Source organism: Saccoglossus kowalevskii, chromosome 14 (assembly GCF_978046115.1).
Source record: "Saccoglossus kowalevskii chromosome 14, keSacKowa6.1, whole genome shotgun sequence".
Classification (NCBI taxonomy): domain Eukaryota; kingdom Metazoa; phylum Hemichordata; class Enteropneusta; family Harrimaniidae; genus Saccoglossus; species Saccoglossus kowalevskii.
Window position 1 is genome coordinate 15,981,289 of NC_140654.1, and position 25,171 is coordinate 16,006,459.

Sequence of the window (25,171 nt, forward strand, 5' to 3'; positions counted from 1 at the left end):
GTTCAAAGAATGCCACTAGGTGGCTTACCTCCAGCCGATTACGACGTTTCGATGGCATTCCCGAACATGACAGTTAACTCTTTGTTCTATTAAACTGCACACAATGCGTTTATACAATAACAACGCTCACACATTATCTGATTGTTGTTTGTCCACGTAAGTGTGTATTGTACAGCCATGACAAGGAGATAAACAATAGTCAAATACAAAGATACGCGGGAACTAATCGGCTGTTCCAATCATTTACTTCCCTCTCGCGACACCACCGTGCCCGTAAGAGCGATACTAACAGTGTTACGCTGAAATACATTCCAAATTAAAATGCTGCCATTTCAGAGAGTTATGCAACATAAAATACACCAGTGAGATCACGCATTTGATGCTTGGTGTACAATATTGGGTCGCGGTGGTGCGATGAAATCCAACGAGAAATTGATTTTCCAAAAGTCTCTCACATTTAGTAAAAAGTTTGATTAACTGTACTTTTTCAAAAATTTTGATCTACTACATGTAACACTGATATACATGTATGTCGTTCTTGGGTCATTGTTGACCGCAGCATCCTCGGCGGTTATTTGATTCTGATTTTAGGAACGATATTTGAAGTTGAACCCCATTTATTCATTCATTGCATCCTGGGGGAACATTGTAAAGGCTTCCCTGCACATGTGGGTAATGTCTGCAACTACAGTGTTTCTGTGATTGTCCTTGGGTCTATTTATTCAGTACACGCACGCATGCGCTTGCTGTGGAGTCACGTAATCTTTATTTGGTTTGTCCAAATGCAAGGAAAGTGCTTTCCATGGTTTGTCAGTGTTTGTCAGTGTGTATATGTGTACATATATGTCAATGCACTTTGTTTGATTCTATAGAGAGGGGCTCGATTGCTCTATTAATTGTCATTCAGGCCGCAACAATTGGAAATATTCTACTGGAGTAGCGACCTGACAACATTCATGTAACCTCTGGCCTTGTTATGCTTAGTACGTAAAATGAAATGAATGATGTATTGTATGTTATGTGTCGGCAATAAACATTACGCTTTGGCATTTCCAGCAAATATTGATTTAGATAAAAGTAACCACTTGTGAAAACGATGTGTTTTCGCAAGAGGTGTTTTCACAAAATCGGCAAAATGTTAATGTGTTTGAAGATTGATTGCCGTTAAATTTTAAATTGAATAAGTACAGTTGCATAGCTTATACAATGATCCATTGTTGTGTAAATGTGAAAGCGAATTGTCCGTCGACCACTGTTCGAAACCTTTCCTCTGGAAATTATGCCTGCTGGACACAGACAAATGAATCCGATCGGTTGCAACACGATTATATTCATCCACGCTTCAGCTACGTCAAATGTTAGAGCGACATTATCAATTCATTGCCCCTCGCGACCGGGGGAGCGCAAACACTGAACGTAACAGCCCTCCCACACTTAGCTTGGTAACAACTCAGCTGTTGAGTATTGTCTGGTTATTTATACAACGAACAGTGTATAAGGAGGCTGCCGTTCGCAGTGGCCAAATCGTCCTGGGAATTCGACTATATCGTCACTGAACCGCCGAAAGAATTTCCCATTAATGCTGGTGTATTTTTGAATGCACCTACGCTCGGTGGAAAAATAGGATCGCTGCCGACGTTGCTATTAGCTCAACCCAAGAAAGATGTCGTTTTCATACTATGAAAAGAGGTAGGTGTACATTTCACTCTACGCTGTCGGTACTCAATAACAATTATACCAGTACGAGTACAGCACTACCATGAACTTCAATTTAATCTTGAACTCGCCACCTCGCCGTACCGAATTTAAACAAAATCGATCCGTATACACGACCTATCTGGTTTATAATCAAGTCGGTCGATATATACATGTACATTTCAAGTCAACGCCGGTACTGTAAATCGATAAGACCAAAGCATTGCGTGTTTTGTTGTTTTTACCACCGGTAAGCAATCTCAAAGCGACACACACATGCCGGGAAACGGATAATTTTTAAGACTGAATATTTTCTTTTTATAAGATTTGAAGCCATCCATGTAATAGCGTGCAGCGAGAACAACATCCATTAAAATATATTACCATATACATTGTAACACCCACAGATGAGTACGTGTGGATATATATTCATTTACAACGATTTAATCATAACACAAAGCACTACATATATATACTATAGGTAACTATGGCGACCAGGCTGGTTACCAAGGCAATTACAACCACGCTGTGGTATCTACATATACTCGCGTTTTATTTTTTAATACTGACGGATTTTTATTTTCGTGTAATAGGCTTCATGAAGTTACCGGGATTAATTTATTTGTTTCTTTGTTGCCATGATTCTAATACTTAACCAGTCATTGCTTCTTTTGAAAATGACCTCTCACCTCTTCGAAAATCGCCTAAATACCTAATAATATTCGTGTTTTTTATATATTTCTCCAGAAAAGTTTGTTTTGGGGAAAATATTGTGATTTCAGCATTCTTGAAGTGCCAAACTTTTGGCAGCTCGAGTAATCAACCCGTCACGTGACGTTCTCATTCCACTCATTTGAGCAAATTTAAAGGCGAAATGTCTACGTTAATTAAATGGCAAGAGGCGGGCCTCCGTATTGTGTTGTCCTCATTGTCCGTCGCAATTTCGAGTTATGGATGATCTTTGGCACGCATACCTTCAGCTAAGCGCCACGTTGCTATAGCAACAACAAGTCCATGGGGCCACGGCCATGGGCAAAGTGCCTAAACCTATCAGCCCACTTGTTTTCAGATTGGGTAAACGTAGGATATAATCAGTAGTTTTTATTTCATTTCAACACTGCCTGTGCGCGTATAGTTGATTTCAGGGTAGTAACGCGTATTTGCATCTGAGTGTAGGTGCTTAGACTGACTGTTTATGAAATGCATATTTACATTTAGACCGTTTCCCCCTTTGAATAGCGGTTTATTGTTGTAATTCCTTGTAACTTGGTATTGCATTTCAACTGTTCATTGTGTGCGAGGCATTTACTCAGTGTCGTGAAATAATCGCTTGGAGGGTTTGATTACCGGGCCAATTGTCCGCAGCGTTTAATATGCATTGTCACGTGCCCGCCCTGAAAAGTCGATGTCTTGTAAGTGATATATGTCATTGTGCGAGCACCCTGTGCCGTCATAACGAGAGATAGCGTTCGGCAATTAAATTTGTGATCCGGCAAGTTCAGAAAATTGGCGCTGGATCACAAATAGTTGGGTTAATTTTTTTTTTCAACCAATCAATCATTTGTTTTTGTGAAATTTATAGTCGACCCATGAATCATTTGGTGTTAACTGGTATTTATCTTTTTAACATATAACGATCTCCATAAACAACAAGTCCCCAATAGTCGGTTGGAATTCAGTTGTTTATACGGTTAAGACATATGTTTTGAGACTTGTGACAAGGATAAATTACAACTGACAGAAATTGAAATTAGATGTCTATTTTTAGTACAATAAGTTTAGTTTTTAGTATAATAAGCACGCATTTAAAGCGTCGAACCATATATAACGGGGAAAAAAATAGACACAGCCATTCACTTTTATAGTATGTGTATATCATACAGCCGAACTACAGCCTGGGGTTGAAGCTGTCACAACGTTCGGTTCATGTTGCCATGGTAACATTGATTTACGTCAATTGGTAGACACGATGGGGTGAATGATACATATTAGAAGGACGTGATGGTATTGCTATGGGAACGTTCTCGAAAGACGGCCATTTTTTTTATTTCGTTTATGGAGACACAATGCTGTGTCATGCAAACGTTGGTTTTACTGACCCCGGTGAACTGTGGATGTAATTTCAACGTGTCGTAAAACACATGGAACTTTGTTCCGTGAATAACGTGTTGGATTACTAAACTTAACTAAATAGGCATTATGCGTAACCTCCTAGGGGGTGACAAATCATCTGGGTAATTTCAATCGGTAGAGTTTCCCCGTGAATCAGAATTTTTCAATGATTTTCCCCTAAATAACGCAAGCTGGTGAATTTTAGTTCGAAAAAAAAGGGAACGTTGAAAAATGACGTATAATACACCGCTAAATCACAAGGTTGTGTGAACTGTAGGGGTCGTGCGCGCGTAAGGTCCATTGAGACCACTGACAGCTGCCGACCCGTGACCCGCTGAAGATCCAGCTTGCCCCATTGTTGTCTTCAACAGATTTCAAAAAGGAGACATGCATACATGTACGCACGACTGCTGTTAACATGTATTGTGTAAACAGTTCAGGACATATTATAATGCGTGTTTTACTTGGTATTATGAAATGTAACATTCAAATCAGAATTATTTTACCCGGAACTAGTAAATAACCGTGTCAGAATAATGGCACAACATAATGAGGGTTTCGTTGTAATCATGTTTGTAATCATTGAAATTGAAGTCAAATGAGCTGAGCGTGTAAACACGTGGTGATATGTCATTTAATGTGGCGTATATTTATTACAATAACATTCAAATTGTTGGAAAATAATTTTTCACTCAAACAAACAAAAATTAATTTTACTTCTATCTAGTGCATTTTACCGTATGTGTCAAAGGTCACTATCGTTACCTAGATTAAAACACGAAAACAATTTGCCAATACGCAGCTTATGAAGCCCTTTAACTGCAACCACGAACTAACTAGCAGGAAATATGGCGCTTCGTGTTAACTTTAGATCATTAACTACGTTAAGAGATTTACATCGGAAACGATATAATGGCGATCCATCCACGGAGCCTATCCCCAGTGAAAACGCCCAATGCAGTGCATTTCCCGATGTATCGATGATTTGTATTACCACGACTGTCACTTAAATAAACACCATTTCTCGTAGAAATGTATACAGTCGGCGCAACAGGTTGTTGTATTTTGTCTGTCACTCAGCCAGAGTTGTACTGTATTTGCGTCTTCTATTTTGTACGCCCGCCTCCCTTGATTAAATGAGTATACGGAATACACTACTTAAAGCGTGGTGGTCGTCGCGCAGCGCGTCTTCAAATTTCATGTAAATAAACAATGTAGTTTACACGCGTTGTATACGTCGGTATGAGTCCTATATCGAACAGTACGCGACATGACGACTGCCGCCCTTTAAATACAATAACTTCCGACGACTAGCTTAGATATTTTGAAGTAATATAAGGTTATTACGAAGATACCTCAAAGTATGCACGAAGACAGTACAGCGGCAGTATCGACCGACGCGCAGCGGAGGTCGACGCGACAGCGTACTGTCTGAGTGCATACTTTGAGGTATCTTCGTAATAACCTTATTATTATACATCTTTCCCTACCAAGGATACATCATGGGAATGCCGAAATCTAAAAAGTTTAGAACAGAATCAGCGAACTTCTTTGTATGGAGTTCGGTCAAACCCCGGTGGCAGCCATGTTTGTTTTTATTATTAGAGGACGCCTACGCGCGTTATCATTTCATATATGGAATTCGCATTCCCTAATATGGTAGGATGAAAATACCCCGTAAAATACCGCAAAATTACGGCACGCTGTAACTTATGGCGTTACGGTGACAGATGTATAATAATACTGTTTATTTTTACATCTCGAAAATGATTGACAGATATATTATTGAGACCAAGAGTCCAACAGTTGTACACCACAAGCTCAGTCGTTCGTGTACGAACGCTACTTATGGGCATTTGAGATCGAGGCTAAATCACATTACGTAATCTTTTTTTGTTTTTCAAGAACAGTTTCATAGGAATATACACTTAGGGAAAATGAACAAAGAAATTCTCTCCGGGGTTTATATTCCCTTGTACTATATGCAGGCAATTATAGGCGCTTTGCCGAATGATTTACTTCTATCCAAGTACACATACACAATAACACGGTGATATACTTGAATATTCTATTGTGATATCCTGGCGTGTTTATCATGGTCGTTGACAGCAACCTTTAGCAATACGGATGGACGCATTGACCCGGATACGCCACCGATGAAAACAAACTAGTTTCCTAGTAGCGTTTGTCTGGCTGTAACTATTCCTATCGTTTGAACTAGTCACTCGATCTCTTCTCTTCTTGAATTCGCTCTACTTGCATGCTAGTGGGTAGATTTCGTCAGCCCCTCTGGCCTAAGGTTTTTTTAATGATCTAGGCCGCGGCGTTGCCGGTCCATGGGTACGTGTTACACCCATAGCCAGGGTTGTCTTTTAAACACATTCAACCCATATACATTATAGAAACAATCGATTCGAATATTTGAATTTAAATTCAATGACTAATTATAAAACACATGTTTGCTCGCCAGGGTGGCAATTTAAGTATGATCGCCGCTAGAGAATAAAAACTCTCTAGTGACGCATCATCATCGACGTCATACTCAGATAATTACACATGAGAATTGCAGGAAGGATGCGATCGAATATGGCGTTGTATGGTATAATGTACGTGCACATGAACCAGACGGTTGCTTAATTAATGAATTACAGGAAAGTATCTCCGAACAAAACACTGCCACATTAAAGGTGTACTGCTACTACTGTTATTATTATTATTCTTAACATCTAGTAGATTGAATCGTATACTTTTCTGACCAGTCTACGTTTATAACTGCATATGAAGCAGCGTTACTTGGAATTTACGATGGAAAGAAATTGCAGCATATGTTACTCCGAAAATTTAAAAATAAAATGTATGCCACGCATAATTCTGATGTGATAACACAGGTAGCATAACTGTCATAGTTTGTTACCAAGAACGCTGTTTTATTTGAACTATCACGTTTAAAGGTGTATTTCGACTACTGTTATTTGTATCAACATCTAGTAAATTGGATTTTATACTCATCTGATGAGTCTACGGTTGGATTACATGACGGGAGTGTATAAATCGCAGGTGCCTTCGTAAATTCTGACCCGACTAATAGTGATCTCCGAATAAAATTTAAAAAAGTAGGACTCTGAACGCGATCGTCGGGTTCCCATGTTAATACTACGGAAAATAACGAGAACTATGGGATAATTACGTTAAATGGTTCGTTTCACATTGTGTCGTAAATTAAAGCGTGTATTCGTTGCCATGACAACACATGTCACATGTTATTCGTCGTTACGTGTAGACGAGCATAATGAGCTCGGTAACATTTTTTTCACCATCCATATATCCATTGTATCGTATGGAACGGCGGTAAGTGAACGACTACGTACCGATACGTTTATTATTTCTTTTTTTAGTTTAATTTATAAAAAAAAATGATGCAACACTGTACGTGCAAAAGTCGGATGCGGTATCGCCATGTGAAAGCATGGACGTGCCAACGAACGTATTTTCATGTTAGCGGCCATCTTAATTACACAGTTGCCATGGTGACAGACATCGCTAAATTAGTTGCTACTAAAACTCGTCTTGTTCAGTGTGATAAATACGTTTACACCTACGTCACTGCTATAAGTTCAACATTATACAGCGTTTGATTGTGCCATGTCGTCAACGATTTGGATTACGCAATTCAAAACATACAAGAATACCAACGCAATGAAGATCATTATTGACATAATTTAAGATCGACGCACCAGTCACTGGGAAATTTATCTCATGCAGGCTAAACTCGTAGTGACAACCCCTACATATGGTAACCTTCAAACGGAGTTCCACTCGCCCACTGCGTTCTATGTCATTTGGATTGGTTAAATGCCCTCACTGATGATTTCAATTTACACCAGACGTTGTTAAGTACGTATCCAAGCAACGGATAATAATTACAAGCTAGATCTGTTTCTCGTTCCGAAAAACGCATCTTAATAGTCGAACAAATTCGATTACATCGGGATTTCCATTTCGTTGATTGTGATGGGAGCCTAGGATAACCCAACACTGCGTCGTTGTATCATAGAGACACCCCCCCCCCCCCGATTCACATACACAACATACGGAATACGTCACCACCGGACTACATTTAATTAGTAGTAACACGAATTAATTTGTGCCATGTCATTTTTACAACGGCTTGGCGTCATGATGACTCGACGCTTATGAACAAATTATGCAAATTAATTTAACAGCTCACAAAATAGATAATAAATTATCATAAAATTGTGTGACGTCATACACATATTGCCAGTGCGGAATGCATCGAATCATGAAATGTCGTTAAATCGGGATGTATATAAATTTAACTAATTCTAAAAAAAATAACGTGGAGGCAGATTCCACGGTTGTATCAATAGAAAGATTCGCAAACACATGTATCATATGATAAGATATGATCAAACGCTCTTCCAAGAAAAGACGTCACCCCTGTTCAACTTATTTGGAACTTAAATAAAGACGAAAGCCTCCAGTCTTGATTGCGGTTCAATGCATTGTTTCGGAATAACCGCCGCGATTCACCTGTTTCTGGGAAGGCCGCAAATTAACAACAAATATTTCTCACAATAACCGGCAGTGGTGCTTTGTGACACTGAACCGCTCCGATGATGCGAATCGTCCTGTGGCCGCAACTAACAAGCGCCCTCAATGGCTGAGCACAATTTTGTGTGATCGTGAATATCGGGTGGCTTCATTTATGAATTCGAGGATTTAAAAAAATATATATATGATCATAATCATGAATAGTTTTTTTCCTAGCAGTTTCTTACAGATGCTATATTCACCAGTCGCACATGTGTATGTTAGTGACTATCGCAAGCCAATAGCAGCACACTCTACGACGCTCATTTCACCATGACATATTTCGCGCCAGCATGATGATCTTTAATTTCAAATGACAAGTGGAATTATTGGAAGAAAGAAATCTCATAAGAGTGCACTTGTAATATAATTTGCCTGTTCTAACTACATAGTATGTTTACCGTAACGTGTGCCACGATACTGCTACACGCCTCGTAGTTTAGTTCCCTGTCTAGCTCCGGTCAGTTCCCGGGCCTGTTTTGCCACTGTCGCGGCGACACAATTGGCGTTGCACCACGCAAAAGACTTAACTTTCCCATCATAATGAAATACTAGTATGCTTTCAGTTGTTTGTTTGTTTTGTCGAAAAAACAGAGATTAATTAGTATAAAGTCCAGTCCGAAATGTTTATTAATTGAGAAATGCGTATATCAATCTGATCAAAATCAACCAATCTGATCAAAATCAATCAATCTGATCGAAATATGATGTACTGGGCGGCATGTATTTTTTACTATTTTGTATTTTTTTTATATTATTATTATTATTAATTATTATTAAATTAATTAGGTAAATTGTGTATTATTTTAACTATCTCGACAGCTTTCTCGACTCCGAGTGCAAACAATAAAAATTAAAAAATAAATAAATCCTATCGTTAAAGTTTCCACGAATTACCAACCTCCATGAACAGGTGCTATCATCGAATAAACACACATTGTGGATGCACACTTGTTTATCGTGTTTTATTTGTCAAGAAATCTACTGAACACAATTGCAAACTGTTTCGATAGCAGTTGCTCCCGTCTGGCGCAAATAAAGTATAGACATAAATACATTTTGTAGAGAAATGTTGACTTGCAATACTGGCATATTATATAACAACCGCTATATGTGATCCAGAAGTCTGTAACGACACTCAGTGTCTCTCCTACACGTTTTTTGTTGGGTACAGTAGTGTCTACTACCAGTATTGAAAGTGCGCCCTCGGTGCTGGAGTTATTAAGATTCGGATCGTCACGGTCAATCTGCAACATTCACCCGGGCCAGCAACATAATGATTCAACGCAACGGAGAAAAGTCATGCAAACTAGTAGTTTTCAAGTTTTGTATGAAATTATCGGGTAGATCGAAGCGTGCGATTTTGATGATGTGTCACCTGTCATTGGTGGATTTAGAGGGGGCCGAAAGGGCCGCGGCCCCCCTATTTTTTACAACCAACAGGACTTCGCGCCATCGGCGCTCGCGAACTTGGCATTCGGCCAACTTATCCCCCCCCCCTATTCCAGAATCCTAGATCCGCCCCTGCCAGTGTTGCATAAGCCTCATCTCAAATGTGAATACTTACTCAACAAGTTGCACTGCTGTATAAGCGCCCTCTACAGTGTAGAAATATACGTATTATCGGCGTATTTGTAATCCGATGTATTGCACTGCTTTTATTTTTGTTATTACAAACATCTTATTACAAAAAATATCGAAAACAAACTTAATATTATAGCATATTTTTTTTCGACAATCAGAATATCAGTAATATATATATACTAATGAATTTCAGGTGATTGAACTTGCTCAGTATGATTTCATCGCGTTTTTATTATTTGATTTTCCGAGTCTGGGCATCACAGCTTTGGACTCCTGCTGTTGTGGCTGTGCAAATTTCGTGTTGTAATTTTACACGCGTATACTTCGCACGGGGACCACGTCGAATACAAGTTCACATTTAAATTCTGTTTGAATTCTATGTATCGACTTTTTGGAAGCATTTCTTTCAGAGCGTTCTTATCTTATGTATTTTATTAGTAATTCAGACCATACTCTTTAAACTCTTCAATACTTGCGCAAATTAAATGATCAGTTGATCAACTGAATTTCAGTTGCCATGACAAACTGCGAAATTACCTTATAATTAAAAAATTGTGTGGTTCTTGCGCAGCAATCGTTCCAAATAATTTCACGCCGAGCGTCGTATTCATGGACCAACTGCCATTCAACATTTTAATTTATATTTCCTTTAATAATTATAAAATTAAAACGGGGACACATCGGGACAGTTTTCCGGGATAACACGATTTGAAATCGATTATACTGTTGACAGAAAATGGTGACGTACCCGGCGTATAATTCTGTTGTTGCAACCTTGAACTACTCGAGATGCACAGCGTGTTGTCATTCTCATATAAACACAATTTGTTTCAACTACGAAATCCGGAAATTTGTTTTTTTTAGTATCGTTGATGTGTGGTAATAATCATAATATCGCGCATGACGGACATGTGATGTACCGCTTATAGGAGAGAATTTCACGTTCGCCACCGTGACTAGCAGATAGCTGGCTAGAGAAGCCATATTCCTATCTTCAATCGTGATAGAAATATGATAAATTGTGGAAAAACGTTTAAAGCGGGAGGGTCGTCACCTGCGACGATAACAATACACGCTAAAAACGTAAAGGCTCATGGGTAGACGCTTGTTTGTAAACAATTACACGCCATGGCCATCTGACGCATGCGCAGATGACGACTCCCCCCGCTTTAACATTGCGCGCTTAAATGACGCACAGTCTTTCAGCCATGTCACGGTACTCAAGTCACATTACTTTTAGGTGTTTTATATGTTGTTACAGCGTGTTTTACTCGTATTTGCTTAGACTACTATAGAAGTTAAATAGCAATTTCCGTATTAACTGTAAAACACGGGAAATAATTTGTCAAAGTCGTCAGTGCGTAAAAGTGCTATATAGTCCGGTTAAAAGCAATTGAATTGTAACAACATTATTGACTATATGCACGAAAATACATTTTCGATTTCTGATAAGACACGAGTTGCATTCTAAGATTGAAGGGTGCGTTGACGTTACCTTAACAACGGTGTACAATGAATAAATATTTGTAAAAAACATTTCGATTTCTAAGAACAACTAAAGTCATAAACGGGTATAATTCAGTAATATATCGCAGTATAAAACATGTCTCTATAACAATGTGCCCTTCGGTGACTCAACTCAGTTAACGGGCGTAATAACGCTGATATACTAGGCACACCTGAGAATCAAGCCAGCACGCATACCCCATTGAATGAATTAAACGACTACACACACAAAGAAAAACTTTGAACAAAAACACGGAAAGTCAATTCAAAAAAATCAATTCCATGAACAGTTAACAAGCGAATTCTAGTACACGTCTCGCAAAGATTTGTTTGAAAGACTCCTATCGACGCGGTCCGTCATAATTGGCCTGATGGATAAGATCGAAGTCTCTGAGCCTAATGTATTGAATAAACCTTCACCATAGGAAGTCAGTAGATCGTGTCGACTTTTGAAATTGTATGCATAATTGATGAGCAAAATGCAAATTATATTTTGTGAAACTGTGTTACGTTTATTTAACTCACCGGCGACCTGTATTGCTGCAATTCTCACCATGTCGTCTTTGCTATAGGGCGAGCAGCGTACCTTCTCAGCAAATATGGGTACGTGCGTACTTCTATGAAACATCATGTCAAAAAGGTAAGAGTGGTGAAACGTTGTTGTGAATTCATACATTTCATGAAATGTACATCATTATACTAATCGCCGCACATTCGTTTTATATTTTCAGTGTTAAATATGATATCTACTTTGAAATTCATGCTGGTGAATATGCACCGAATATTGTTTATATTTATGACTGAAACGCCCTACCCCTCCCGCCCCGTCGGGACACACTTACAGTATCAATGTGGTAACTGCGGAAAATAAAATGAAAAGAGTAAACGTGATACGTGTTGAGAACGATTCGAAGAACATGACATTATTAGTTATAACAGACAGCTTGTGTAACAATAGTATAATACTTGAAAGGAAGGCAACTGTACGACTGCGGCGTGTTATTGCCATAGCAACCTGTTGAGTAAACGTGCCATTATGACGCTTGAAATGTACTCAACTATCCGCAATTAACAAATTGTCTTCTTGCTAATATTAATACGATGAATAAGTAATACATATTGTCAGCCTCCCCCCCCCCCATTTCACCCCGGTCGAAAACGCATATATACTTGGGGTTTGGGTTTCTTTCGGGGACTTGAGACTGGTTGGACTTATAACACTCGCATCATCGGGAGATAAGCATTTTAAGAGGTTGCGATTGAGGTGTTGAATCTAACGATAACTGTTCCTGTAAATGCATTAATTATTCACTGTTTTTTAATTGCGCTATTTGCACTAATGAGATGAGTAAAATTCACTTAACTAAATACACATGAACTTGGATTGATTTTGTTTCTTTGCCAAGTTCGTGAAACAAAAACCGAGTGAAATTGTTCAAAACATCAAAATAGTGAAATTGAATACCAATGAAAATAGTTTTACAGTCTTTTATACTATCACCGTGTAACCTTCGAAATTGATGACGCCACAAATATTATGCTATCATTCCTGCGAAAATTCCAATTTTATTCAGATTCACGAAGTTCTCTTCGTCATTGCGCGCTTCCATAGTCATTCTGAGCAACGGTTGGTGTTAGTGTCTCCCGGGTGTACTTCTGTACTCGAACTGTCACTAGAATATGTATACAATTGTTCCCTGTCTCGTTGCCACAGAGTGCGTAAAGTATCAATTGTGTAACATTTATAAAACAAAATAAATACAAAAAATTGATGTTTGGATCTGTCACAGATGACACGATGACAAATACTGTTACAGACTAGTCAAGTCTCTGACCCCTCCAACCGACTAGTACTACTGGGAAGCTTGAGAGTCAAAACATGAATTCAGTTAGGTTGGTACTTCTTTTTATTCCGCACGGAAAATGAGTATTTCATTTTTGACATCAGCATACAAGCTTATCTCCTCGCTTACTGCATATTCCAAGCAGCACATTATCAAGGAACGCTCCATTTTTAGTGAAATGTTCGGAAATAGTAACCTTCTTTTTTTTCTTTCTTTCTTTTAGTTGATTTCACGCGTGCTTGAAACTCGTCTTTTCTAACATATACTTTATATTACGGTTAAAATAACGATTTATTTATTTGAGTTGTTTTCCCACAGGAAATGGAAGTTGTTGACGACCGTGGTGTCATTGAATCAGATAAAGCAATCAGCATACTGTATTCAGTTTTGTGAAATGATACAGTGTAAATACACGCATTATGCTCTTTCATTTCATTTCACGTGTGCTTGAAGTTCACCTTTTCCATAATATACTACACTGCATTATGATTAAAATAACGATTGATTTATTTGAGTTGTTTTCTCGCAGGAAATGGAAGTTGTTGGCGACTGTGTTATCTCTGAATCAGATACAGCAATCAGCATACCAGTATTTTGCAGCTCGGGCTAGAACGCGAAACGCATGCGCGAAGATTTGTTGTGTTGGCCTGGCAACAAGCTAAACAACCTAATTTGCATACACTAAGCGTATGGTCCCACCCCATTATTATTCTTTGATCGAGCATGATACGGTAGTTACAATATAACTCGTGTCAAAGGGGTACTCACTGAGCAATATTATTTTTACGGCGTTAATTCTCCACTGCGCTGTACGTACATCTGTGAGCGGCTTTACCAGAAACGTAGTTCTACGGAGATCGTTGATATCGTACGAGCGTCGGACTGTGTTTGTTTAGATTATTATCATACTGCAATAAGGAACGGACGCTACTAGAGTCGACACCCGGAAAACAGAAGGGTCGTTTCCAGCAGCTGTCGACGCGACGAGAGAACTGACCTAGTAAATTACCGGTTATTACGCGCATCAGGTTGCTATATAATTGCAGAGAGAGAGTGGGAGACGTAACACAGTACACTGTTTAACACTGCTGCTTTAACCGGCCTCAACTGGCAGGTATTAATGAGATCGGCATCTCACCGCTGGCTACAATTCGCGGCCATTGATAAACAGTGATATAAGCGTTTCAAAACTCAACGACACTTTATATCAACCAAGAACTGTCCGCGGGTGCTTAAAGTACACCACTTGAGTATTAACCGGTTCCTTTTCTCTTAGACTGGCCAGTTATACAGAGTAAATCGCCACAGGAGCAGCTATCTATAACTAAGACACACTTTGTTATACACACCTCTCTACTAAAAGACACAAACACTACAGAGACACAAAATGGATCGCACTGTTACTATGACTAACCGAAGCACTTCCGCTGGTTACCGTTTTCCTGTTGCTCCTCGTCCCCACAGCTCGTACCATCAGACGTGTATACCGGCAGAGAAGAAGAGCAACCCAGCGCCAGCACCTCCTCAAAATTACTCCCAGGAGGTTTATGAGAAATGTGATGCGGTGACGCAAGACAAGATCTGGAAACAGAGTGTGTCGAATGAACAGAAAGGTCTTGCGAAATGGTATGTTTAATTTTTAATCTTTTCTGATTAGATTTGTTTTCAACTACTTGTACTGTGCATGGTAGAGGCGACAGTTCTCACTCCATTCGGATGATTGCTGTAGTTCTGAGGGTGCGGTGAACATGACCTCCTTGTCTTGTCCTAGTTAGAGTGTAGCCCCTAAAAAACAGTTGCCGTTGAAATTCAGTGTTCCCACCTGGTTCCCGTCAACGTCGCCATTTAGCGTACAGCACAAGTTGAGAAGGTGAATTAAAACCGAAACAGAACATTCCAGGACGGCGGTAGTAGTGTAGATTTGTATTTTTTTTAAACAAGATCCACAAATTTTGACGAATGAAAACTTTATCCATGGATATGCACTATCCTTCAGAGTAACACAATTCCAAGGTCAAATATATGCCCAGGTTCAAGATTGTCATCTGGCGTTAGTATGGAAATATCCACGGAAATTGTCATGTGTTTATTCAATTACAGTAATTTACTGGTGGATTATATAACGGATTAACGTAACTACTTGAATGGGCGCTGAACAAACCATGTATCTACAGTGCCCGGCTAACTAATAATTTAAACATTAATAGCCCGTATTCAAACTGCTCTTTCTGTCGGAAATCCGTTTTAATTTTACACAAATCACCATTTCCGGTTTAATTAAATACTGCCAGTATGTTTTTATTTCCACGTGTACTATGGTATTCTCTAATATGCTTGCATGAAGAATTATCTCCCCTTCCTAACCCATGAAACAAATTACAGCGACGATACAAAAGAACACTAAACTCATTGTATATATCTTTATTATATCTGTTCATCCCAATATGCAGCTTAGGATGAGCAATTTTTAAAATATATAAATTATTTCCTCCGTAGTAATTGTCATTATTCGGTGAAATCACATGAAAGCTCGAATCAAACTCAAGTTTTATACAGTCACAAAGAGTTATCTAGAAAAGGCAACAAAATAGTATAGAGTTCAATCAATTACCTATAATAAATATACCGTTGTCATAGTCTGGGTCGTGATAGAGCGTTATGGTGTGGTCGTGAGATATACTTTACTGGAATGCTACATATTTTAAAGACGAAATTTTATCTTAATTACCTATCCCGTATCATCATCAAATCAAGATACCAGAATAGCACACTCGGCAAAATGTTGTTTCTAATAATAATAAATGTGGGCTTTAAAACTGAAGTAAAGTTCTTTATGTTACAGTCGTACACATATAACCAAGGTTAGTTCATTGTTTAGGGGTATACGTCTCTGTTTTACGTACGCACAGTGTGGTGTTATGGAGGCCAAGTAAACACGTAATTCGAATGTATACACAATTCTGTAGTGATTCAGCCGAAGCCATACTGTGCCTTTGTTAGTATTGTCCCTGGCGACATCGTGCCTTTCTTGTAAAACAGAAGTCCATTGTTCGCTACAAACACTCAAACACGCCAGGCGAGTACAACTGGATTTTTAGAAGCAAAATTTTTGACGGAAGTCAGGAGTTGTTTTCTGTGGTGGTTTCAGTTTTCAGCCAAGACATTTGTAGTCTTCACGAGCGGAACCACATAGCCTTTTAGTAGTTATCCAAGCGCATTTTGGACTCACGATTCATTTATGCCGGTATGTGTGTGCTTTCATTTGAACCGCAGACAACGAACTTAAGTGAGTGATTTCACTCAGCACGGATCTCGCATCGTATCTACGCAAAGAAGAGGTCAAGTTATTCCATAGACCATATCAAACAATAAGTTTGGATAGCAATAAATTTAATACTTATCGCATCCCTGACAACCATCGTTACATGCCAACCCATAAGTGCAATATTTTCAGCTTGGCTGTGCCGTTTAATTATCAGTTGGTCCGAAACATTGACACTGTACTGAATATTGGAACCGTGCCCAAGGACTCCGTTTAAGGCCATACTCGTATCTTTATTTTTTGAACGAATCATAAATACGTGGTTATTATTAACCCAATCGATTGATTAGTCCGTGAACTAGAAACCTTACCAGCATACTGATCGATATAGTCGTTTTTTGTTTTATTTTAGTTGCGAGAGAGGCAAGTGAAGTTGATCCGATAAACGAAGTCAATACAATGAGTCGTCTAAAGAGTGGCATTATAAGTTTGGGAAGCGATGACCATGTTCGATATTCACGGAAATACGCCGCAACGGCTTAAATTGCCACTATTGTCCAGTTATGCCTCCCTCTATCAGTGCATACCTAGTGGAATCACTTTTTAATGAATGTGGTTACCGGGGAAATACTGGCTAATGCAGTCGCCCAATGCATCGGCGACTATTAATAATATGCCTCTTCACACCAGACGCGACGACCAGCAATCAGTACTGTATTATGACATAGACCTTAGAAAATTAAGGTCTATGATTATGCACAGTGTTGATTGACGTGTTATTGTAGATGAATACACACAATCCACGCAAGACGGGATAACAAGAAAAAGCGTCCACGGCGAGATTTGTGGAGCTTTGGAATACAAAATCGTTCCTTTCATGTATCCCATTGGCGAAGTGGAAATAATGGTACTGGTAATACAATAGACCATTCTACAATCGCAGTTTTGTTGTCGCTCCACAGAAGTTTACGATGCCATTTTTGTTTAGATCATTAACTCAACTGGTCAAAGTAAAGCTATAAGTAAAGCCGTTGTCACCCGCACCGTGACCCTACCCATCCCACTGGTATCATGTGTCGAGACAGCCCACCTGACAGGCCTGCTAATGCCTATATATAGGTGGCTGAAGTGTAAATATGTTATCCGTGGCGCCGCTAAAGGGCACCGTGACTTGAGTAAATTCGGAACCGAAATGCAACTTCTTTTGAGTTTACAAATTTCGACATTCTAAAAGAATATCCAAATTCAGTCTATGCTCATTGGTCTCTCGGTTCGCATAATTATGTCAGCAACTAGTACGCGCGCGGACTGGGCGAAACTAGCAAAATGTAGGGTTGAATGACTTAACTCGCACAGAAATATCAATTGTTAATATACTTGATCCGATGATGACGTTTGGAACTACTCGAACCGCATCATCCAAATAAAATATTATTACAAAAGGAACAGATTCACCTTTATGTTAATTGGTACGTGTATTTGCGTTTCATAATCCCATTACTTCCTTGAACGAATCAATGGCTCTGTGTGAGACCAAGCCTCGAGGTGAGATGGCAACGCATGTACAACTAAAAAAGCACTAAGAGGCCTCTAGCACGGTCTAGTGCGTTGCGATTATTTTAAACGTCAACCAACCCACGTTGAAAGATGAATAGTTCTGTTAGCATCCACTGCATCAATGCTTTCATGTACAGTGCCCTCTTGTTTCTCTCAACAAAAGACAAAATAGTTTTCGCTTTTGACCTGTTGTGACATGCCGATGTAGTCTCCTCCCTCGGGGCAGGGGATTCTACAGCAACATGTCCAGTTTCTTTTCAAAACAGCACGCATTGGCTATAAATATTTTAATCGTAGCAAAATCGTGCTTGGGTCAATGGAAGTGCGTGTTGTTTTAAATTTTGCTATTGGTTCGACGAGAGAAGGGGAGCGCCACGGCAACTGTGGGAAATGTGTCGATATTGAACGTGACTTGAGTTTACTAGACTGACGTCGAATAAATATGACCCACGTTATACATTGAAGGTGTACTGAGATGACGTTTAGGATTCTTGTTTTTTTAAACTATTTTGTATGTCTCAACCTTAGATCTCGTTGAGAGTTAGAGTACCGCGTGACTTGTTTTTCTTCCCCAAATGGTGTTCCATTGTCTCCATCATCTCATCCCAACACGCTCTCTTACAACCGAGGTTACTTATGACCATAGTTACACAAGACGGGAAACTGTAGACGTAATGGCGCGAGAGAATGTCACACAATTCAAGAGACAAATACAACTCTCGCAGCTCTCTCGCTCTCAACGTGACTTTGGCGATAATTTGCGAGAAAGAACATGTTCACCCGCTTTTTCTACAGTTCAGAATTACTGAGGGGGGGGGGTCAAAAGGTAATTCGATGTGAATTCAACGGTTTAAAACGGTGTTGATAAATAAATTTAAACCAAACTTTTTTACAATTTTACAAACAATTTTACAAGTTGCCATGGTGCCACCATAACGCGCGTTGTTAGGTCTTAATCTCTTCTGAAGAATAATGTCCGTGTTACAAAAAAAAAAAAAAAACGATTATCCACATGAACACGTGACCACATGCACGTGGCCATTTTTACAGTCTAGGCTGAGTAATTCACCATTTTTTTTTGTTTTATTTTTAGGGAGGAAAGCTGGGGATTTTTGAAAGACTACGACCAAAAGGTATTCCATATTGTCAGAATGCATTGTTCCTACTATGATCAAAATAATGTACAAAGGTGAAGCCAGGTGCGACGTCAGCAATGCAACACTCCCATTAAACAATATCACCACCGCCCACTTACATATACCCAACAAATCTCTACATTGTTGGTAGATTGTAATCAATTATTGTCATATCGTTTCAGCTAAATGTCACAATAGCCCTCAGATACAACTATCCACTATGATCTCGTTTAATCACAGTTATTGACACAGGCCATTCGTAGTTAACAACGGGATTTAACATTTTAGCGGACTTTGCATATGCACCAAACCAAGTATTGAATAGAACTGTGCGTGGTCTTATAGTTTACTTCACACTTATACGCCAGTGATTGAATGTTTCGTGTTTCTTTCTTTTCTTTTTTTTTGTGTGTGTTGTATACAGTAATACTTATAAACTTTATTCTTGTTCTAGGGCGAATTAAAAGAACCGGAAGAGTTACCTGAAAAAGTATCTGTGTTTTCCGACGACCATCCTAACACGGCGACTCAGGTCATCGGGAGTCGACTTAAAACTGAGACTGCGCAGAAGATGCTGGGTTTAGAACACAGATTCATGTCGCATAATAGGAGAAGAACGGCGCCCGATTTGCTTTGTTATGACTAGACATTGCCATGACTACACACGGATAATTCCTCAAGGATGTATGTTACAATGAAGCACAAGTAACCACATCCAATATTGTTGTAATTGTCGTGCAAGAAAGACGCGTAGTGAACGTAATGTGTTGCTTCGTTGTTTTGGCGCAGTACGTTCAACAAGTATGTGTATGCTGATCAGATGTTGCATAGGAGAAGAATTGCTTGTATAAAAATTAGGATTATTATCCAGCTAGATCGTTTTCTGTGTAAACGTATAACGGCAAAGCAAGAACACAAATCCAGCAAAATAAAGGACAGTCTCTGTACTTGAACAGTTCAAAACTAAGCTGAAAAAATAACATAACATTCCTATAACTTCACTTTCCCATGATGCACAATTCTTTACTGGAATATACTGCCCTCTATCAACAAGTGATTCCCCAAGATTGAAAAGTACAGACTGAGGGTAGCATGCGTTACTTGGCACAAAAATGAAGTACAATGACAAACTTCATGAAACGTCTTTTTATGATTAATTATGTTGGACAATCGTTTTATTTTAAAAGTATAACTAATAACTAAAGGGTCATAGTTTTTTTGTAATATCAACATGTAACATCATGTCAACTGCGACAAAAAGTAGATTTAGTACTACTAGTAGTTAATTTCGTACATGTCTCAGTTCTCGCCACGACACTGCGCCCTCTGTTGGTGTTTATTTTGTGTTCTTTCGTTTCTATAATTTGAGCAAGCGGATTCTGCTATAGAAATACACATTCCTTACAATTGACGGCGCGTGTTATATTTTATCAGTAGAGACGGATGGCAAGATGTCGGTATTATAAGCCAAAGACTACTCAATAGAGTATATATATATTGTTATGAATTGGAGTATAATAAATTTGGTGTCAAATTAAAATAAATTACAAAAGTACTGGTTATTTTTTTTTTAAATTCACGCCTAAATATCAGTCACTTCCATGTGTCCATATCTACATGTCAGACATACCTGGAATGAACACGCTCAGATACTTTACAAATGCAAATACATTCGTTCAGTGCGATCCGATAAAAGATGCATGGTTGAATGGCGGTCACTTTAGTGTTAACATACTAGTAATCGAAATCATGCGTTTTTGCCGTTCTGTGACAGTATATTTGGTATGAATTGACGTAAATCAAACTTGTGACATCATTTTCTTTCACAAACCTAGATCACAATATGGCCGACTGGTGAACATTTCTTTTTCAAATAAGAATACTGTTCTTAAACCACGACCGTGACTCACACTATTGTATTTTGCGGCAATTATCTGGGAGAATACTAGTATAACAGCAAACTAATGCCAAAACGCTAAGACGAATTTATAGAAATCCCAGAGTACTTCTAGTATTTTCTGCAGGACTTTCAGACCAGTGTTGTTCTCCTGTGACGATATATGCCTTTGATCTGAAGTTAGATTGTAACTCCCACCTTAATTTCAGACCTAGACATGATCCTTCGCTCATCCAAGACATGGAGCGACCATTCTATTGATTGAGCCAAATAGTTCAATTGTAGGACCAAGTGGTCCGTGATTACACAGACATGGATCAGGTTATTTTTTCTACTTGTCACTTGTCACATTGTTTGTCACATGTTCACCAATGTTCAGCCATGCATTATGGACATTTACATTGCAGTTGGTACTGACAGGGATCAAGTCTCTCTATTGCGAAATCGTCAATTTCGGTAAGAAGAGGTACGATTTTAAATATAAACACAATTACATTTGTGAATACATTTTAAAGCGGGAGGGTCGTCACCTGCGCGCGGGCGGGAATTGAGTCCCAAGCGATGATAACAACACGCGCTAAGAGCGCAAAGGCTCATGGGTAGACGCTTGTTTGTAACCAGTGACACGCTTATGGCTACCTGACGCATGCGTAGGTGACTACTCCCCAGCTTGTAGTTTTGTCACGTTTTGTGTTGTATCATACTAGTTCAGTAATGAAAAATGTGAGGATATTCCAAGTAATGTAATGGTTTATAACAGCGAACCACCTGCCCTCAAAGTTCCTGGCTTTATAATGCTGAGTCGGCACTATTTGATTCTCAGCCACAAACATCTAAATGTTCGTAGAACGCCATTTACATACCAGTATCACTGACATGTCTGTATTTATGCAATTTTACAATTATCTCGGCCTTGAGAAAATTGCATTGGAATACTCTAAATTACACAATACAAATATTTAAACAAAATGTCATTCAATTTTACTCTCAAATATGCCTCATATCAATGCATAATAGAATTATGTTGTTAGGTTATCAAGTTAAGATTCAAACTGAGCACTAGAGGGCGCACTATTACTGATGATATATATTAACACGTTTTCACTACAATAAATAATAGTTTCGGTTCAAATTTCATTATTTTGATGTTTCAAACTCACAGTTGTAAAATGATCCAATAAGCTTTATAGTTAGTTTAACATATTTCCTTTGTTAAAACGAGTGAAATCATCTAAACTGAGATACATGTCAAGAGAAAAAAAAACTTGTTTGCATTGGTTTTAATTAAACATTAATTAGAATTAATTGTATGGTGATTAACCCGTGACACCTGGCGGCCATTCATTTTCCCTTGTGTGTATCAAATAAACAATGTGGAATTATGGCAAAAAGTCATCTTTGAAATTTACACTTAGACTATGCAAAATATCCATAATATCCAAAATATGCTTCAAATAATAAAGCCACAGCGGTTGTATTCCATTTAAAATTATCCCTACATAATGTGGTCATTGATTATTTAATTCTCATTATCACCAACAGTTAAACTTTCAAAATACTAGCTTAATGTTCTGTAAAACATGTATTTTTCGCGTGCATGTCTTTTTAGCGCATTTAGCGAGAGTACTGATTCGCTTATTCAAGATGTCGCTAATGACTTTATTATAAATTCAAAATGGCCAAGGATTGGGGATTAGTACACAGTAATCCGGAACATAAACATCTGGGGTGCTTCCTAATTACACTTGACAGTTTTTATTTGTTTTTTGTGGAGGTGATCATGATAACTGTCAATTTGTTTTGGCACGCGACAGAAAAGTATTGTGAAAACAGGAAATCAACAATGACAAGAGAGATTCGCTAAATCAACATTTCGCTATTACGTCATTTTACCACAATTCGCTAAAATTGTATGTCGCTTTTTCAACATGTTTTACAGTATTAAATTGGACTGAGGGCGTACTACGACAAATATAAAACTGGAATATTGGAGTCAAATTTCATTATATCATCCTGGTCTTCAAGATGAACAAGATGACCTGTTTTCAAGATGAACAAAAAACCCAACCTGCGGGATTTGATACAAGGTAGCTGTGACATGGAAACATTCTTGGGGGGGGGGGACCGGACAGATACCCAAGACAGCTGAAAACTGAAAAAGTCTAATTGATTAAACGATTGATTTAGAGTCATCTACATTAGGTGAACAGTTTGTAGAATGTCATTTAAGCCACACCTCTAATGTTACGGCGTTGTCTATTGGCTGGAAGATGAAATATGTCAACATGACTTGCACTGACACAGGACGAAACCCGGGGCAGTTGATACATAGCTAAGTAGGGAGATGCCCCTGATTGCTCAAAAGTCTGACCATTTTTATACCAGGGTAGTGACAAAATCTATACCCATATTTATACCAAAGTACCATTTCTGTCATCACTGTTTATTCCAAATAAAACAATTACTGTATTTGCTCTATTAGAAGAGCATCTCGAATCGAAACACATGTAAGCCAACAGTTGCATTGTATATTGAGTTATTAAAATATGTATTTTGACCATAGAAATACCTCTGTCACTTACATAAGAGCATATTATTAACACAATGTTCAGGTTATTTAGGTTGTTAAATGAGGAACAACAGTTCGCTTTCTCTTTGATCTCCTCAGGGGTCCGCTATCAGACCAGAAATAAGACCGATACTTATACCTAAAATCCAAAAACCGAGACACATTTCAGGGGCACGTCCCATCAGGCAAGTTCTATGTTTTGCCCCTCCCCGGGACGAAACAGCGCGTAGAACAGTACAAACCTCGCTCGTAATAGTCACGGTGGTTGGGGTTGGTGTGTGCAGTATGTCGGTTAATATCAAGTTACAGGAAGAAATACTGGAAATAGAACTACTGGTTAGAGCTGGTAGACTCAACGTTTTAATGAATGACCGGTCTCAAGAACGAAGCATGTATCTGGTGGAGGTGTCAACGAAACTGTACGACACAGATCGCGAGTAATATGGCTAGATGACACCGGGTGTTTTGACATCCCCGAACACCTCAGGGATAGTGTGTATGCAGTCCGTGGATTAGCGCTGTTGTTGAGTCCACGGCGAGATACAGACATACAGCGTCAATACCCCAGTCAACTTGGAAATGTCTTTGCCCATCATTTGTTGCTAATAAAATGAATACGATGTCACAAGATTACGAATAAAACAGTCTTGCGATTACAGATTTAGTCGGCATAGGGATTGAACAATATATTGAAGGTCGTATCAAAATCAAACTGAAAATTAAAATTATGTAAACACAGTACCGCTGTATTCACGAGAATTACTCAGCATTACGTCCACGAAATAAATTTGGAGGTGAAGCATATACTAGCAGTAAACTGACAAGGTGACACTCCCTCTACCCCAATACCCGTTTGGAAATGTTGTTGGTTGATCCCTAGCCCCACAAAGTTTTGTCTGCCACCGGATATGTCGTTCCCTTTGCGTATACGTCGAAACTAGGCCTGGTCCTACCAATACACAATGAACATTGTAATTTTGATTTCAATATTTCAATTTTCAGTTTAGATTTGTGCACTCTACACTCTACAATGTTGAATTCATCACATATTGTGATATGTTCTTGGGGACGTTCGTAAATTAATAATAAATGGCCGTATTATGTACCACAGCTAAAGTAATTTTCTATAACGTTTTTTGCATTTCAATTCGACAAATGCACATTTGACAATATGGATAAAATTCAATATCGTTGTTTTCAATATTGAGAAATGATTTTTTGGCATAATCATATTTACTTTATATATTTTATAATGAATGGCCGCCATATATGTTACATATATAATATGTAGATTACAAAATAGCATGATTAATTCTAAAATACAATTTTGATTCTATTGGAGTAATTAAGTTGACCTGCATTGCCCACCATTTGTGGTCCATGCCCTTATTTAGAACA

At 38.6% G+C, this 25,171-nt stretch overlaps 1 protein-coding gene across 3 annotated transcripts; it reads left to right on the top strand.

Annotated features, from left to right (window-relative positions):
- The first annotated feature begins 1,483 nt into the window (after positions 1 to 1,483).
- On the top strand, positions 1,484 to 20,177 carry LOC100374147 (ciliary microtubule inner protein 5-like). Of its 3 annotated transcripts, none has more exons than XM_002741886.4 (4): positions 1,484 to 1,689; positions 14,817 to 14,978; positions 19,265 to 19,304; positions 19,762 to 20,177. In XM_002741886.4, exons 1-4 carry the CDS (start codon positions 1,664 to 1,666, stop codon positions 19,951 to 19,953), a joined length of 420 nt encoding a protein of 139 aa, XP_002741932.2. In that variant the 5' UTR covers positions 1,484 to 1,663; the 3' UTR covers positions 19,954 to 20,177. The 3 variants fall into 3 exon arrangements, with proteins under 3 accessions (XP_002741932.2, XP_077862207.2, XP_002741931.2); XM_078006081.2 differs by lacking the exon at positions 1,484 to 1,689 and adding an exon at positions 12,056 to 12,148; XM_002741885.4 differs by lacking the exon at positions 1,484 to 1,689 and having other exon boundaries at positions 14,089 to 14,978.
- The last annotated feature ends 4,994 nt before the right edge of the window (positions 20,178 to 25,171 follow it).

Excerpts from the sequence above, each read along its gene's own strand:
- LOC100374147 (XM_002741885.4), top strand. The coding sequence starts at position 14,740 with ATGGATCGCACTGTTACTATGACTAACCGAAGCACTTCCGCTGGTTAC. Across the intron at positions 14,979-19,264 it reads CAGAAAGGTCTTGCGAAATG|GGAGGAAAGCTGGGGATTTT; the intron begins GTATGTTTAATT and ends TTTTATTTTTAG. Across the intron at positions 19,305-19,761 it reads TGAAAGACTACGACCAAAAG|GGCGAATTAAAAGAACCGGA; the intron begins GTATTCCATATT and ends TTCTTGTTCTAG.